The following is a 19367-nucleotide window of genomic DNA, read 5'->3' on the forward strand; positions in this document are numbered from 1 at the left end:
AACAAAACATATTTAATAAACAGATATATTTATGAAAATAATATTTTAGTTACCAAATATCATTAGAAATTGAAAGATAATTTAAATTTGTGCAAAATATTGCAAAAACAAAACCTACTAAATTAAAAAAAAATTCTTGATTTATTTTATTTATTATTATTTTTTATATATTTCTCTAACATAAAAACTTGGGCTACACATTTTTGGACTGTTATCGCAAGTTATTGTGTTAGATTAGCTCCAGATGTGGCTTCAGTACTGACTAATCTAATGTATAAGCACAAATACACCACCTGACAAAAAGTATTGTCTCCTCTACAAGTTTTAGGAACAACAAATAATAACTTGACTTCTAGTCGATCATTTGGATGCAGAAGTGTCTTATATGAAAGGCAAAGGTTTCTAGATTACGCTCACTTTATTAAAATAAAATCTGATCATGCCTTGATTTTTAATTATTTAATTAGGACAGTAAAGTCTCACTCTGCTTAGACAAAAGTCTTTTCACTTAACGTAAATAATGTCCAGTATAGAATATAAAGTCATGCTGCAGTGGAAAAAGGAATTAATATTGTGCATGACTCCCATGAGCTTGGAGGACTGCATCCATACATCTCTGCAATGACTCAAATACACTGATTAATAAAGTCATCTGGAATGGCAATAAAAGCTTTCTTGCAGGACTCCCAGAGTTCATCAAGATTCTTTGGATTCTTCTTCAATGCCTCCTCCATCATCTTACCCCAGACATGCTCAATAATGTTTATGCCTGATGACTGGGCTGGCCAATCCTGGAACACCTTGACCTTCTTTGCTTTCAGGAACTTTTATGTAGAGGCTGAAGTATGAGGAGCGCTATCCTGCTGAAGAATTTGCCCTCTAACTTGGTTTGTAATGTAATGGGCAGCACAAATGTCTTGATACCTCAGGCTGTTGAAGTTGCAATCTACTCTGCAGATCTCTCACACGCCCCCACACTGAATGTAACCCCAAACCATGATTTTTCCTTCACTAAACTTGACTGATTTCTGTGAGAATCTTGGGTCCATGCAGGTTCCAATAAATCCTCTTGAGTATTTGTGATGATTGAGATGATTCATCTGAAAAATCAACCTTCTGCCACTTTTCTAAATGATCAACAAGAAGTCAAGTTATTATTTGTGGCTCTTGCAACTGGAAATGACGACAAGACTTTTGTCAGGTAGTGTATATTATTGTAAACAGAAATCCTGTAAAAAAATATTAAATTAAAAGAGATTTGTAAGATGTGTTCTCAAATATGCTGAGCACTGTATATAAACATATGCTGACGATTCTTTCAAATTTGAAATAAAAACAGAGAATTATTCTTCAGTATATTACAATTTATCAATATAACAAATGTTTTAGTGATTGAAAATCAGAGCAATTTCATCAAATATTGATTTCTTGAAATGAAAATGACATCTAAAAGTATAACATCTCAACAAATATCAATTTATGCACAAAAAAAAGGACCAATTCTGAATATTATATTTGGAAGAAACGTCATCAGCAGTTTACAAAATAAAAACAAAAACTGTTTTATTCAAATATATAATTATAAATATTTATATCCAGAGAATTTTAAGAGGTATTATTCGATATTTACGCAGCACCTGAAAATTTCACATAGCTATGTAATATCACTTCATCGCTGCAGCCATGGTACTACAGTTAAGTTCCTTGATAATTATAAGAGCATAGTTCCTATATCAGCATAGAAAATAGCAACATTTTATTTCCCATCAGTCTTAAAACATCATATAACGACAGAAAAGTCAAGCTTTAAAAAAGAAAATTATCAAAAAACTCATCATTTTTAAGCGAGATGCTAATGGTCTAATCCGATTCATTGACTTATGCTAAGCTAAGCTAAAAGTCGTCCCGCCAGACCTGGAAATCATCTGAATGGATTATTAAATGGTAAAAGTGAACTCTAACTATATGGACGTGTAAAATTTGCCTATTTAAAGGAAAAGTGGCGTCTTCAGTTAAGATCAAAATTGAGCTTTACCTTGAATGAATGTGTTGGGTGTGTATTGATCTGCTTTGTGAAGTGCTAAATGGACTGAATGTGCACAGACTGGCAATTTAGCACACAAATGTTAAGCGTTCAATCCCATTTGTGTGAGAATCTAATGATGACAAATGATCAACCGTGTCCGCTGACATGCCCATGCGATCGCATCAAAAACATGCACACGTGCTGTGGAAACGCGTGGAGAAACAATATAAGGCCATGAATGATGTAAAACTGTCATTTGCTCACAGAGAGTACAGAATACTCCGCAAATACATTTACAGGCCAGAATGGGAGACTGCAGTGTTTGACAGTACCATGTGTTGGGCACAGGAGGGCGCTGTACTTACCAGAGGATCAACACCATTCAAAATCACTTCTTTAACATCCAGAGTCTCATCAATCACCTGTCAACACAGACAGGGGCAGGCTCAGTTACTGAAGACTCAGTGTGTGTGTATGTGTGTGTGTGTGTGTGTGTGTGTGTGTGAGTAAGAGAATGTGGTGTGTGCAGTCTAAGGTAATGTCGAATAATATTATATATATATATATATATATATATATATATATATATATATATATATATATATATATATATATATATATATATATATAAATATATATATATATATATATATATATATATATATATATATATATAAACCAAGATTTACAGGGACAAAATGTTAAAATGCTGTAGTAAGACATTGTCTGTGGAGGTTGTGGTGCTGGTTTTGTTGTAATAAATGAGAATTCAATACTGTGAGCAAATCCAAGATAATTTAGACGGTCTGATGTGGTTATGATGTCCTTGTTAAATGACATGACTGGTTGCGTTTAGTGCAGAGCTACTGTAAACATTCATGTTCATTTAGTAATTTTGCCATCAAACACAAAAAGACCATTTTTGAAAAACATTCAAGTGAGAAGCAATCAGAGTAGAGTTAAAGAGATATTTCCACTCAAACAACACAATTCTTTACATAGTTTACTCACTTCTATAGAACACAAAAGAGGATTTTCTTTAAAATATCATTGCAACCGAGCCAATGGTTTCCCATTGACTTCCATTGTATTTGTGCCAATACGGTGAAAGTCAATAGAATCAAAAATGGCTCAGTTTCTGACAATCTTCAAAATATCTTGTTCCACAAAAAAGTCAGTCATACAGAGTTGGAACAAGATCAACGCAAATAAATAAGCATAAAATACATTTTTGTGTAGACTATTCCTTTAATATTGCTCATGGTGTGTTCACACTTGTACATTTTTTTGAGGTTCATTTGGTCAAGATAAAAAAAAGATACATTAGCACTGGTTGGACTGTTCACACTGGCAGTGTAACCATTCAACTTTCTGGAGGATTTAGGTCCTGTTTACAACTGGTATTACAATAAGCAGGGCTCGAAATTGCGACCATTTTGGTCGCACATGCTCCCGAAATTTTATCTATGCGACCTCAAAATATATTTGGGAGCATTTGTGCGAATGCTTAAAATTGTTGTGTGCGACCAGTTTTTACTATAAAGTGTTCACCACATGCGTGGATTTGGGAGACATTCACGCAGAATGCATCTTTGTACTTGAAACGCGAAACGCAGCGCTCAGGAATAGTTTAAATCAGTTGTCATGTCAACTTGCTGCAGTAAACAAAGCCAAGTCCGTAATGCTTGCCCCGCCTTTGCGCTCTTCTAATTGGCCCGCCACTGCTCTAGCACTGAAATATCAGCTGTCAATCACTCAGTCAATGCCTTCTGGCTTGGGATGACAGAGAGAGCTACTACCGCGAAAAATTATAAAGCGCTGAAGATGAGAGTGAAGATAACACTGACAGATTATGTTTTGGAAACCATCGCATCTAAAGTTACATATAATGACGCATCTTACTAGTGATCATGTGCTGAATGTTAATCCACCATCTACACTTTTCGAAAAGTGGATAAAAGACTTCCGTTGGCTTCAAGTCCGCTATGAAAAGTCTGTGGGATGGAATTTTCAGGTAACTGTTTGCCACATCTAGCACGGGAGCTTCTGTTTAATCCTTCATATAATCGCCAGATGCTGTCCGCCGTGCAAGGGGCAGCTATATGTCAAATTTAACAACACGTACACCATCGCAAACGGGCTTGCACTGAGTAAACTAACATGGCTACTCATAAAAAGACCGGTATTGCTATAAACATAACGTATGCATATAATAAAGTACAGTATATGTCAAAAGCATCAGTGCAATATCAGACAGCACCCGTCAAAACAGCACAGTTATACCGTTAACAGATTCATTCATGTCAAGTGCGTGCAGGGCCGGTGAGCGCTCCGTGTATCTTTTAGTCACTCAGTTATGTTATTAAAATCTATTTTCTTGTGATAACGGGATTTCGTTGAGACATATTTTCCTCACGCTTGCATATATATATATATATATATATATATATATATATATATATATATATATATATATATATATATATATATATATATATTTATATATATATATATATATATATATATATATATATATATATATATATATTTGCTTGTTAGTTTGATTACTGATTTCAAATGCAATAAATATGTTTGTATAAAACTTGTAATAACGGTGCTTATAATTGGTGGGTGTGACTAAATTTTGGCTGATGCGCCTACATTTTTAAAGTTAGGAGCACCGGTGCTACCAAGCAAAAAGGTTAATTTTGAGCCCTGATGGGTTTTAGTCTATGCATCCCAATCTCACAAAACAAAAAATTACACAGTGATCACTCGAAGCAGAAGTGTAAAACAGCCTTTAGTGTGAACAGAATGCTGAAACTGAGAGAAAAATATACGTTTTTAAACAAAAACATATTAGTGTGGGCATGGCCTAAAGTCAACTGAGACGGTCCACTTGTAGGTTCATCAGAGTTCACATGACCGTTTTCACACTAACTCCAATGAACCGCATTTGTTCCAATCAAACTAAACCTTTTATTAGCGAACACACCAGTAGATGATCATAAACCTCTCAAAGCTCCTCTATGTGATTTCATGAAGACAAACATGCACAAACACTGTGCAAGGCAAACACACGAGTCACATTCTTCAGAGATCATGCACTGCTAGTGTCCAGTACAGCTCATCGCAACCACCATTAGAGGGACACTGGAATGTGACTAGGAAATATGTGAAGGTGGCATGCAGTGAATGCTGGGATATGCATGAGATGAGCCTGAAATAAACCAGATCTGTATTTCTGGAAGCAGATATTGCAAGGCAGCAAAAGAACTGCTTGGGTAAGGATGTTTTAGCTATTAAAGGCTTCAGCGGAGGATATAGATTTTTCTGATGTATAGACTAAAAGAAAATTTCTGGAAATTTATACTGAATTTACATTTGTGGCATTTCTGTTTGAAAGTCTTGTCAGTCTAATCTCTAAACATGGATCAGGAGATCAACCAAATCGATTTAAAGGCTCTGTTCACACTTGTGCTTTTCTATAGCGACAAAAGACAGCTACTAACATTACAAGACATGTTGTTGCTGGACATACAGTACATGATTTAAATTTTGCAGTCTAAAATTGAGGCTTTAGGCTCTAAAGCCTTAATTTTAGACTGCAAAATGGGTGAAAGAAAACAAAAGTTGTTTTTAAAAAGCAGTTCTGTGGCATTATCAGAGCTGCTGTCTCATAATTAAACTGTACAAGTTCATTTTGCAATATTAGACTATCTATTGTAAAGTGGCTAAAATTAAATAAACATTTAAACATTAAATCTAAAATTACATGACTTAAAATCCAAAAATGTTTTCATATATACAGCTGAAGACAAAATTATTAACCCTAACATTATTATCTTCTGTGACTTTACAAATTATTTTTCTTGTATTTCCTTATTGATGTTTAACAGAGCAACGACATTTTTCACAGTCTTCGATAATAATTTTCTGCTGGATAAAGTCTTAATGCTTTGAATTTGGCTGGAATAAACTTTTTTTTAAAATATTTAAAACTGCTAAGGTCAACATTATTAGCCCCCTTAAGATTTTTTTCCTTAATTGGCTACAGAACAAACCAATGTTTTTTATTGACTTGCCTAGTTAATCTAATTACGCCAGGTTAAGCTGAATGCTACTTTCCTGCAAAATAACTAGTAAAATATCATGTACCGTCAGCTTAACAAAGACAAAAATAAATTAGTTATTAAACTATTATGAATGTGTTCAAATGTGTTCCCTGTTAAACATCCCTTAATGATTCTACACTCACCAGCCACTTTATTAGGTACACCTTACTGTTATCAGGTTGCTCCGCCTTTTGCCTTCAGACCTGTCTTAATCCTTCATGGCATAGATTCAACAAGGAGCTAAAACATTCCTCAGAGGTTTTGCTCCATATTGACATGATAGCATCACACAGTTGCGGCAGATTTGTCGGCTGCGCATCTATTATGTAACTCTCCCCTTCCACTACATCCCAAAGGTACTCTATTGGATTGAGATCTGGTGACTGTGGAGGCCATTTGAGTGCAGTGAATTTATTGTCCTGTTCAAAAAACCCGTCTGTGATGATTCTCGCTTTATGACATGGTGTGTTATTCTGCTGAAAGTAGCCATCAGAAAGGGATGGACATGGTCAGCAACAATACTCAGGTAGGTTGTAGAGTAGACGCAATGCTTAATTGGTACTTAAGGGCTCAAAGTGTGCCAAGAAAATATTCCCTACTCTATTAAACCACCATCACCTGCCTGAACTGTTGATAAAAGCCAGAATGGATCCATGCTTTCATGTTGTTGATGCCAATTTCTGAAAATACCATTCGAATGTGGCAGCAGAAATCGAGAGTCATCAAACTAGGCAACGTTTTCCAATCTTCTATTCTCCAATTTTGGTGAACCTGTGTGAATTGTAGTCTCAGTTTCCTGTTCTTAGCAGACAGGAGTGACATCTGGTGTGGTCTTCTGCTGCTGTAGCCCATCCGCTTCAAGGTTGGACGTGTTGTGTGTTCTTCTGCAGACCTCGGTTATATCGAGTGGTTATTTGAGTTACTGTTGCCATTCTCCTCTGACCTCTGGCATCAACAAGACATTTGCGCAAACAGAACTGCCGCTCACTGCATATCTTCTTCTCTTTTTCTCTGTAAACCCTAGAGATGGTTGTGTGCGAAAATCCCAGTAGATTAGCAGTTTCTGAAATACTCAGACCAGCCCATTTGCCACCAACAACCATGCCATGTTCAAAGTCACTTAAGTCACCTTTCCTACCCATTCTGATGCTCGGTTTGAACTGCAGCAGATCGTCTTGTGCATATGCATTGAGTTGCTGCCATGTGATTGACTGGTTAGCAATGTGCGTTATAGAGCAGTGGGACAGGTGTACCTAATAAAGTGGCCGGTGAGTTTATAATTAAAAAATAATAACAATTTTATAGAAGGACTAATGATTTTGTCTTAAACTGTATACAGTATGAATAAAGTGAACGCATCTATGACTTTTTATCCAAATATATCACTTTTCTGCTTTAAAAATGGATTTAAATATCATATTTGGCAACAAATTATGGCAAACTTAAACAAGGTGAAAGAAAATCTAGTGCTGCCTTGCAAATGATTCACATTGCACAGATATAACTATGAGATCATAGTTATATTAATTATTTACAGAGCAGGTTGTTTGAATCCTATAATGTTTATCTACAGTAGGTGAATCCCGAAGGAAATGTTAGATTTTCTCAAATTTGTTATTAAAAAATTCTGCGCTGCCTTTTTTTGTTGTCGTTTTTAGTTTGCGTGATTTCATATACTGTATAAGAGCTATTGTTAGCAGATGCTGCTGAATTTGCGTGTGTGTGTGTGTGGCATTGTAGGCAGGCTGGAAGTCTCACCACATTTTCGTTGATCTTGTTCTTGCTGTTGATGACTTTTTCCTCTGCTCCAATCAGACCATCCAGACTGTTCATGCCAGAGCCTGCAGAGAAAACAGCCAATCAGAGATAGGAAGACCAACTACAAACTTGCACTTCGATAAACTGTAACAACACCAAAAGCCGAATCATGACCAGAAACCTGCAGCCGCTTTAATTTCTGCTGTCCCACCGTACAGCCAGTAGAGGGCGACTCCAGATCATTCATTAGTCATGCACTTATTAATAAAGTGTAGATGTAGAAAAAAGTATTTCTGGATCAGTCCAGACAAGCTCAGCAGCTAAAAGCAAGAGCTGTGATCTGCTTTGGTCAAAAGGTCTCTTCCTGGTAGAATTAGAGCCTTGGGAAATCCTGTGAGCACTTGTTTCCAGTCACAGCTCTATAAATATATGTATATAATTGCCCTACTACATCTTAAACCATTTAAAACTACCACAAGACTGCAGTCATACACTATTTGAGTTACAATACCTGACATATTTCTTTGTAAAAAAAATTAAAGGATGGTACAAAATGGTAATCCTGTACCAGAACTAGAAATCAGGTCAACTAATCATCTGCATGCGGTGAACGGTTATTCATGTATTCCAGAGGAAACATGTTTTCACATTGCTATGTGTTCCGTTTTCATTCTGATAATGATATTGTAATATTTTACAGATCTTTGACTTTTGGTTTTTTGAAAAACAGCATTGATATTATTTATTACTAATATTATTTGTGCACAAATCGATTATTAAAAGACTATCTGGCTATTAATTACACCCTGTGAAAAACCTGAAATGTTATATTAAAAAGCAGCAGTTTTTATAATAACACTGTGAAATCAAAGATAATTTCAAGCATACCTAAAGTGTACTTCAAGTGCACTATTTCATATCAATGTTTTCTTTTGTACAATAACCTTTACACATTACAGGAACCAGGATTACCACCATTTAAAGATATAGTTCAACCAAAAATAAAAATTTGCTCACTGTTTACACTAGTACATTTACTAATATTTATACAATTTACTACTTTATAAGTTACTTTGTTCTGCTGAACACAAAAGAAGACATTTTGAAGAAATCTGGAAACCATTGACTTCCATAGAAGGAAAAACAAATAGGCTTCTATGGCAGTCAACGGTATTGAGCTTTATTGATATATTATTTTGTGTTCAACAGAAGAAATAAACTCAAAACAGGTTTAAAATAAGTAAAGAGTGAGTAAATGATAACAAATTTTTATTTGTTGGGTGAAATATCCCTTTAACCATTCACCCACAACACACCATACCTGTCCTCTCTCCGCTGTAAACAAACACTATGCGAGTTTGTGCAACTCATGTCATTATTATGCAACAATAAGTCTGCTCTCACACTCATTAAACGGTTATGATGTTATGAATAATGCTGTGTTTCTTGTATAAATCGATCGCTTTGCTTCATGAGACTCACTTATTATCATTGGAGCATAATAGCGCCCCCTGCTGTATAACACTGACAACCGGAAAAGCCAGAAAATCCTATGGTACATGGCAGAAAGTTCAACGGTGGGGCAAAAACTAGTGCTCTACTGAAAAACTAAATTAAAATGAGAGTAACTTCACAAAAGTTCATTTTTGATTCAACTATCCCTTTAATACACAATTTATGTCAAATGTTCAGTGTGTAGTAACTTAAAGCCTCTCTCTATATGTATCTTTGACAGTCTTCGCCTCATTAATCATACATTCAGCTTCAACTATCTTGAAATTAAGTCTAATTTTCAGCATTTTTTGTTCCTAGTTCGTTCTGGTCAACTATATTGATTATAAAGATGTTCAACAACCTGTAAAGCATAGACTGTCAGGTTTTTTTAGGCGGGAAACTGGAAGTGTTGAGGTATGTCAGTATTCTTCTCTCGTTAACTTGTATAAAATATCAGGATAATCTGCAATTAGTTTAATTATTTGTAAACTCTGTTATTGAGATATTTTAGTGAATTTCTCATTCAACTTTTTAAAACAATAACATGATAAAAATTGTGCTTCTGGTTTGAGGTTAGCATCTTGAACTGAAGCACAAAATGGCGGAAAATGTTAACACTGTTATTGTCAACTCTGTTTAAAATGTCTGACACAATAAACAACTAAAATAATGAAATCTTCGTGATCACACTAAAGCAATTTTCTTTATTTTACATTAAAGAGCCCCATAATATGTATTTTAAAAATGACCTTCCATACCGTGTGTAACACAGAAGTGAATGAAAACATCCAGATGAGGTTTAAATCTGAAAGTGCGCTGTTATTAATACTATTGATTCTTTAACGAAATAGCCGAATAAACGAATCATGTTGGGTTCGGATCTTTTGCCTTAATGCACAGGTGTCAAACCAAAAGGGCCGCAGCTCTGCACAGTTTAGTTCCAACCCTAATTAAACACACCTGATCAAACTAATTGAGTCCTTCAGGCTTGTTTGAAACCTACAGGTAAGTGTGTTGGAGCAGGGTTGGAACTAAACTGTGCAGGGCTTCGGCCCTCCAGGAATGGAGTTTGACACCCCTGCCTTAAAGGGTCACGAAACACCAAAACACATTTTTTGAGCTGTTGACAGTCGTATATGTGTCCCACACTGCTAAAAACACTATTAGGACACCTATATTTCACTAAAAAGTGTAAATTGGTTGTTTTTGCGTTATTTCAAGCAAATTCGTACTTCCTGTTTGAAACGAATTTTTGAAGCTGCGTCACAGTCATGACATAATAGCATGTATTCCAGCGTGCAGACTGGACGTCTGTGCCAGAGTGTGTCTTATTACGTCTTACAGTGTGATGCATTAATGCATGAGTAAGGCTTGGTTCAAACCAATCAGCGCGCTCTATTGTGCAACTTCATTAATATTCATTAGTGTCACCGCGTTTACGCCACAGGGACGCCACGTTGTGTTGGCAAAACAAGCGTGAAGTGTTGCTTTTATAGTTTGCTGCCATTAAGTTTCGTTTTCATTTTCTCTCTGTGAGAGCTCAGCTGGATCACGTGTGGATTAACAGTGTACGCGACGCTCGACAACAATAACTTACGTGTCTAAGGAGGAACATTGTTTACCTGAGAGCTGTTCTCATCTGCAAACGCTGAAATCCGGATTCGCTTGTAACGTTAGTCTTCTCTTCATAAAGACGCGGCTCTAGTTGCTGGTGATTGTCCTGTCTCTACAGATTTGGTAAGTGAGCGACCAGTGCTCTTTGTTTATTCAGTTTGTTCGTATCGAATTAAGTTAACTATTGCACTGAGTGCAAACATAGCACCGCATTTTGTGACCGGAATAACACACGCGGCTTTCTGACGCTACCTGCCGTGTGCATCTAATTTTCCGGGAAATGCAGAGTTTTTTTTTCTCTCATTCGCCGTGCGGTATCAAACATTGCATGAAAAATACACACTTAGAGCAGATCCTCGAATCAAATGTCGCGTTTGTCGCGAGGGGCATGAATGAATTCCCTGAATGAAAGAGCCAAACTGCAGTTAAAGTCCAACATTTAATAATTTGGCAAATAATTCGACTACAGATGTCCATGTAGGTTAAACACCATCACTTTCTCCCGTGTGTGTGAGTATTTTGACTGAAACTCGCGCGTGCACAAATAGACACTCCCACACCATCCCACTTTAGTTCCTCCGACACTCCCCCCTAAACAGAGCTGGACACGCCCACTTTTCTGACTTTTTCCAAAGTAGAGGTGTGAAAACACCCTGCTGAAACGAGGGGGTTTCATGGCCCTTTAGTGCATCATTGTTGGAACAATACATTGCCAAATATGTAGTGCCGGATCCAGTAATACACAAACGCATCTTTCCCTTCAGACACTAGTGGAGCGTGGCTGATCATGACACAGACATGACGATCACTGACAGATGAAGATCGGCTGTGGGAAATATTCACAACCCCACATATAGCCAACTTATGTGCTGTGTTTATTCCTGTAATTTTTCAGATTTTTGATACAATAACCTCCACTGCATCGCGGAATTCATCAGCCATTCACAGGATTTGTTTGCTATTAAAGGAAAAAGCAGCAGAGACTATTATGAATGGGACTTTGTCAGGCTTTGACAGGGACTTTGTCAGTAACTGTTACAGTTCACATGGACCAGTTTCTTCTTCCTCCAGATCATAACATGTCAATGTGATTAAAATGGTTGGCTCATTTTGTGTAGTTTGCAAAATATGTATTTAATTGTGTCTTGTAATTTGTAATCACTCCCCCCGGCTTGTAATGAATGAAAAATTACAGATCAGTGCTTGTACTGTATCCCTCAGGTTACATCTGTATAAGGCTGTTCACATATTGTGTCCAAAACCACGTTGAAAATGTGATGCGTGCTTCTTCCTTTACTGATTTCAATGTGTTTTGTGCTCGCAACTCTCTGCTGTTTGCCTTTGCTATATGGCCACCATCAGCTGTTCCTCACACACGCGGTGCGATCAATTTTTAAAATAGTAACTCTTTAGGGGGGCTATGTAATAATGAATTCAGTTTACTGTTAATTATACATTGCTGTATGTCCCTCCATTTTAAGGAAACTCAATGGAAAATGCTTGAATTTCTGCAATGAGTAAAATGACATTTATAAGTACTTAAAATTTAATAAAACAAATTAAAAAGACCACTGGATTCTCAGTTTCTCTGGATCTACTGTATTTACTTGGTATGGGTTTGAGTAAAATATATAATTTTTTACATTTTTTATTTCTATAAATGTCTCATAAAAAAATCTTTTACATTTCAAAAATGTTTTATAGATCTCCTTTTTAGCAAACTGGGGGAAAAAATGTAAATGTGTTTTGAAAATCCCCCAAATCTAAAGGATACAGAACAAATCACAATACAAAAAAAGCATGTATCTGCTGTACCATAACAGATCAAAACATTCAAAGGCACCTGGCTAAAATGAACCCATGTTGCATAACAGCCCATCGGAAATCTGATTGGTGGAGCGGACAACAATGCGTTCCACCTACACTCATTGTTTGACCGTCAAAGCAGCAGGTCAGCAGCACTAAAAGATTAACTATAAATCCAGCGGCAGTCACAAGGTCTACAGAGCAGCGCTTAAAGCTTCACCACACATGACTGAAACACTAGCAAACACTAAAACACACAGTAGAAACCCTACAATCAACTCTGCAGCTTCATAACAGAATATTACCAGGACAATCAGACTTTACATATAAGATGACACAACAACAACAAAAGTAAAAAAAAAAGGGCTCATTCAGAATTTTAATCAGTGCAAAAATCCCCCAATCATGGATTCTAAAGTATTCGGGCACCTTTCATCAACTACCTGCATGATTTCAGGCATCGGTCATGTTTGCGGCAAAAACACTCAACAACTGTAAAAATGATATAGTACAATGTATGTTGATGAGTTTTTAAACGCTGTTACTCATGAGCACTGCCCTTTAATGTTTCTTTAAAATGATTTTAAAATGCCTGAGAATGTGAAATGGTTTAGCACACAGATTAAGCTTTTAAAAAAGAGCCGTGTTATTACATGAAAATAAAATCTGATGTGCTGTATGCTTCACTGTGATCTTCTGACATGAGCTTAATAAAAGTAATAATAATAATAATAAAAGTAATAATAATAATAATTATTATTATTATAATTATTATTATTATTATTATTATTATTATAACAAAAATAAGCACTGGGCAAAGATTAATCATAATTTTTTTAAATCCTAAATAAAAATTAGTTTGATATAATATGGGTGCCTGCCCTGTACTGTATTACTTCAGTTCAATTCAAGTAAATGCATATTATTATTATTATTATTATTATTGTTGTTGTTGTTGTTGTTGTTAATTATTATTATGTTATATTATGCATATATGAACATGTGCATGCATATATCTGAGAAAAGATTTAATTATATTTTGATATAAATATATATTGTTATGATACAAATTATATATAAATTTAAATATTTATGTAACAACAGTTTTTGCATAGTTTTGTTTTTATATTCGTGTATCACATAGACAAAATAAATATATACACTACATGTGTGTTTATTATGTCAAAGCAAACTTTTATTTATTGGATACGATAAATCATGATTAATCTTTGCCCAGCACTAATAATAAAAAAAATAATAATAATAATAATATAACAACAATAAAAACAATAATAATAATAATAATAATAACAAAAAATAATAGTATTAATAATAACAACAACAAAAACAACAACAATAATAACAATCAAGTTCAATATTTATTAAGTACAATATTTACAATTAAATTATTTCTTTAAAAAAAATCACTTTCTGATGTTTTACTCAATATGATCATTTATTTTCTGTCTTTTAAAAAAGCATCCTTTGATTTGTTCTGTATTCTACTTGCTTTATATACTGATTTAATTTTATTTTAAAACTTAATCTGACATTGCAACAAAAAAAAATCTCTCTTTTTCTTAATGAAAATTCGTAAGTCGCTCTGGATAAAAGCATTTGCAAGTGATTACATATAAACATATTAATAGTAATTAATGTTATTATTATTAGTGGTAGTAGTTTTGATAATATTTAAATATCCAAAAAACTGAAGCATCAATTAAATTTCAAGCCTAAACTAATTTATTTATATTTTACATATGCAAAATTGGCTATAACAATTCTGACCGTATATTTGCACGTACTGTAAATCTGCATCGTTAGCTTGCTTGATGCATTATATATAAATCACAGAAATTAGAAAGCGCACTAATTAGCGAAGGCCAAACGCCACTAATAATTTAGAGCAGGTTTACTAGTGCATTCTTAGGAAGTGGGATCACAAGGTTAAACGGTAAACAGGTTGATGCTCCAATTACACATTTTCTGCTGGCTTTATATACAGTTACATAAACATCACTGATTTAATTTTTTTAAATACCTATTATATAGATTTCTATTATATTTTTCTTTAAAACTTAATCTGACATTGTAAATATACAATCTCTCTTCTTAAATTAAAATTCGTTATTCGCTTTGAATAGAAGCATCTGCCAAATGATTACATGTAAACACATAAATGGTAATTAATGTCATTATTAGTATTAGTAGTAGCAGTAGTAGTATTAATAGTAGTTTTGAAAATTTATTTATAATTTACATAAACAAAATTTGCTACACAAATTCTGACCGCTTATCTGCACGTACTATAAATCTGCATCAATTGCTTGCTTGAGGCATTACATATAAATCAGAGTACATTTCAGATAAAAAATTATAGAGAGAGCACTAATTAGCAAAGGCCAAGGGCCACTAAGAGCAGGTTTACTGGTGCATTCTTAGGAGGTGGGATCACAAGGTTAAATGGTAAACAGGTTGATGCTCCAATTACACAATCTGGAAGCAAAAAGCTGGTTGTATATCCTGCAACAGAACCACTATATCAACAAACTCAGACAAGAGGAGAGGAGCCCAATAAACACCAAATGAGCACTAAAGATCTGTCGACAGAGAGCAGCGTCTGAATCAGGTTGTTTGTCTTCCTGACACAGGCAGGTAGTGAGCAGGCATAACTGATTTAGCAGCACACAGCACATTTACACTGTATTCGTTCTCCAATCCAAATAGCTAATTAGCTTAACAAGCTGCCTGGACTTTTCATTAGGCAAAGCTCTTCTGGCCAGACATTGAGGGATGGGATGTTTGGTTTCTCTGTCTGAGGGAGTGACTGAGAGGGAAATTAAGAACGAGATGGCTAACAGCGCTGAGGAGACGGACAGAGCAAAACTATGGGGTGGAAATACAGTAAAAATATGAGGAGAGATGGGAGATGTGTCAAGATGTGGGCTATGCAAGTAGGGCTGAGCAAAGTTTTGGATTAATCTTTAATTAAACAGAATGTAACACAATGTAAAAATACCCATAAGAATTGATTAACTAAATACAAAAACAACTATTATAAGTAGTAGGAGGAATTGTAGCAGTAGTCTTTAAAAAAATATAAAAAATTGTAATAATAAATAATATTGTAACAATATTTTAAAACATTTTATATATGAACAATTGAATAAATAGTTATATATATATATATATATATATATATATATATATATAATCATAATAAAATAATAATAAATAACATTTTACAAACAATAAATATAAAATCATCATAATATTACACACACACACACACACCACAGTTGAATTATTAGTCCCCATTTGATTTTTTTATTTTTTTTTTAAATATTTCCCAAATTATGTTTAACAGAGCAAGAACATTTTCACAGTATGTCTGATAACATTTTTTTCTTCTGGAGAAAGTCTTATTGGTTTTATTTTGGCTAGAATAAAAGCAGTTTTTTTTTTAAACTATTTTAAGGTCAAAATTATTAGCCCCTTTAGGCTATATTTTTTGATAGGCATAACAACGGTTTGTTCTGTAAACTATTTCGCCTTGTTATGCCTATTTCACCTAATTAACCTAGTTAAGCTTTTAAATGTCACTTTAAGTTGTATAGAAGTAAATAAAGAAATATCTAGTAAAATATTATGTACTGTCATCACAATGTCAAAACAATAATTTAAACGTAGGAAATACTGTTTAGGTATGCTCTTTGCATATATACTCTTTGAAGAAAAAAATGCATAATATTATGATTATTTTTAATGATGGTTTGTAAAATGTTATTTAATATTATTGTTAATAATAAGATTTTTTTTTCAAAACAATAATATCAATTTAGAGGTATACTCTGGATGAAAATATGTAATATGATTTTTTATTGATGGTTTGCAAAATGTTATTTTTAATGACAACAATAATAATAATATTAATAATGATAAATGACATTACAAAATATCAATAATTGTTTTTTTTTTCGAAACAAAAATACAAAATGTAGAAAATAGCCTTTATGTATACTCTTTAGATGTATAATCCATTTTATGTGTTTGAATCCATTAACTGACTTTTGATACCCCCCATTTAAGTATAGATTTTTATTATTATTTATTGTCAAAGTCAGTTTGTCATTTTCCTTATCACAATATATGATCATAATGCACTTTCAGAAGTCACAAAAAATAGCTTTTTATTAAAAAAAAGGCGAGCTGACAATCTTGTAATACCCCAAATTAAATCAATAATTAATCAGAATGAAAATAGGATTCATTGCCCAGCCCTAGATGCAAAAATTAAAAACAAAAAAAACAGCAAACACAACATTTCCGGAGGCTGAGGAGAAAAAAAAGAGAAACCGAGAAAAGCAGCAAAGACCCACCTTTCTTGAAGGCACGAGGGGGTTCAGAGAGATCGCCTAGGCATTGCATACGAGCAAAAGACAAAACAAGAAAAGATTGGGAAAGAAAAGAGAGAAAAAATAAACAGGTGAGTAAAAGAGAAGCAGTCAGGGTTATCAAGCTGTGTCTGCGGGCGAACAAGGGAAACCCGCAGGGACAGAATGATAAAGAAAAACAAACCAAAGAACAGGGGGAAGAAAAAACCCATCATAATGAAAGACCTCCTGGGCTCCGATGTGTTTATTACATTGCTCTTCTTGTATATTGCGCCTTCATTTGGCACATTTTGCCCTTTCCTTAAAGGCTTGGCAGGCCCAGGCAGGACAGTGGATGAGACATTTTCATGCCAGAGCCTCAGGCTTTATGAGTTTAGCTCAACTTCAAATGCCGTCGTGTTTAAGGCGATGCCAACGGGGATTCAGGCGAGCTTAGATAAGCGGGAACCTACGGCCCAACAGAAAAATTTGGGCTTCCCTTTAGAAAATATTTCCATGAACAGGCCTCATGTTGCCAAAGAGCTTCACCTGAGCGGCTTTACTAGCAGACCCTTAGTACTGGCTCAAAAACTCACTTTAACAAGAGCCAGACAGAGAAAGAGGCATAACGCTGATGTGTGTGAACGACCTACAGTAATGTTGGCTGGAAATTTCACCTCCAAATAAGGTACTTCTGTATAAATGTGTCTGGTAATACTTTATTTGAAGCACCAATTCTCATTATTACTAGTGGCTAATTACCTGACTGTTATTAAGATATTGGCTGTTTACCAAGTAAATATTCTGCATGATCCTATTCTTCTCCTTAATCCAATGTCCAATGTGTGGAACCCAGTATGTTTGTGACAATCCAAACTCAATAGACTTTGGTTAATCTTTTAATGAAAATATTTTAATATTTGTTTAATATTTGAATGGAAAATGTAATGAAAATGCTCTGTATTAACATAATATACCTAATGTAACTTCTGTGTGAACTATCCTTTTAACTCAAGCTGAAAACCACGTTGGCCTGGATGGGAGACCAGGTAGTTTGCTCAAGCTACTTATTTAAAATAAGCCGAAACAACACAATTCTTGAGTTTATTTGGGGGACAGCTTAACTGTTTTATGTTTAATCCACTTAAATTTGGAAAAATTTACAAGTTATTTTAACCAATAATGTAATTTTAAAAATATCTGGAATGACATGAGGCTTAATAAAACACCTTTTTTTTTTACTTCTGTGTGATCTATCCTTTTAACTCAAGCTGAAAACCATGTTGGTCAGGATAGGAGACCAGGTTTGGTTGTGTCAATTTTTCCAGCCAGCACTCAAAAATATGGCATTTGTTGTTTGTTTAAACTCCTTATGTAAAATGAGCTGAAACAACACGATTCTTAAGTTTTTTTTTTTTTTTTTTTGGGACAACTTAATTGTTTCATGTTCAATACACTTACATTTGTAAAAACTAATAAGTGAACTTAATTCCTTCATGTTGTCCTGACACAATTCGATTATGTGAAACCCACAATTTTTTTCCAGCCAGAAAGACTTAGCAGTGACACGAGACAGACGCAAAACCTGCCTCGGCAACAGGGCCATTTTAAGAAACTGTGAAGAGAAACCGCAAGCTTCACCGGTGTAAATATAGACAAGAAACGTACCCTCTGGTTCAGCGGGGGAGCCCAGAGAGTTGACCTGGAAGGGGCGGAAGGGCTTTCCTTCAAAAGCAGGAACCTCAACACTTTCCTCAGAAGACACGGTGACGTCAGGCTGGGACTCAGAGATGGAGGACAGGAACTGGTCCATATCTGCCTTTTGGACCTGCAGAAGCTCATCTTTAATTGGAAGACACACAGAGAGAGAGAGAGAGAGAGAGAGAGAGAGAGAGAGAGAGAGAGAGAGAGAGAAATGTGGTTAAAAACAGCAAATCGCAGGAGGGAAAGGATATGGAATATAAGCTTTAAATGAGGCAGGAAACACTCATAATAAAGCAGATCAATTATCCACATGCTGCGGCAGCACCAGCGAAGCTAAAATGACCCTTTGTAGTTTGTACTTCTCTAGACTCGCAAACAAATGAATTCTGCACAGAGTCTGGCTTAAAAACTACACATCTTCAGACACTGGTGGGAATCTGAAGGAGCTTTGACCCAGTTCTGTCAAACACACACTCT

At 34.9% G+C, this 19367-nt stretch overlaps 1 protein-coding gene across 50 annotated transcripts in view; it reads right to left on the reverse strand.

The window, feature by feature from the left end:
• The window catches only part of aplp2 (amyloid beta precursor like protein 2), a 163285-nt gene that overhangs the window by 5412 nt on the left and 138506 nt on the right, over positions 1 to 19367 (reverse strand). For 15 of the 50 annotated variants that reach the window (XR_015514507.1, XR_015514506.1, XR_015514505.1 and 12 more), the window contains 3 exon segments: positions 18855 to 19028; positions 7900 to 7982; positions 2392 to 2448 (listed from right to left, as the gene is read on the reverse strand). Coding sequence is in view for 8 of the 50 variants with exons in the window: in XM_087292713.1 (XP_087148839.1) it covers positions 2392 to 2448; positions 7900 to 7982; positions 18855 to 19028 (314 nt within the window). In the remaining 42 variants the exon portion in view is untranslated. 50 annotated transcript variants of the gene reach the window in all.

Source organism: Danio rerio, chromosome 18 (assembly GCF_052040795.2).
Source record: "Danio rerio strain M-AB ecotype USA chromosome 18, GRCz13ab, whole genome shotgun sequence".
In the NCBI taxonomy this organism is placed as follows: domain Eukaryota; kingdom Metazoa; phylum Chordata; class Actinopteri; order Cypriniformes; family Danionidae; genus Danio; species Danio rerio.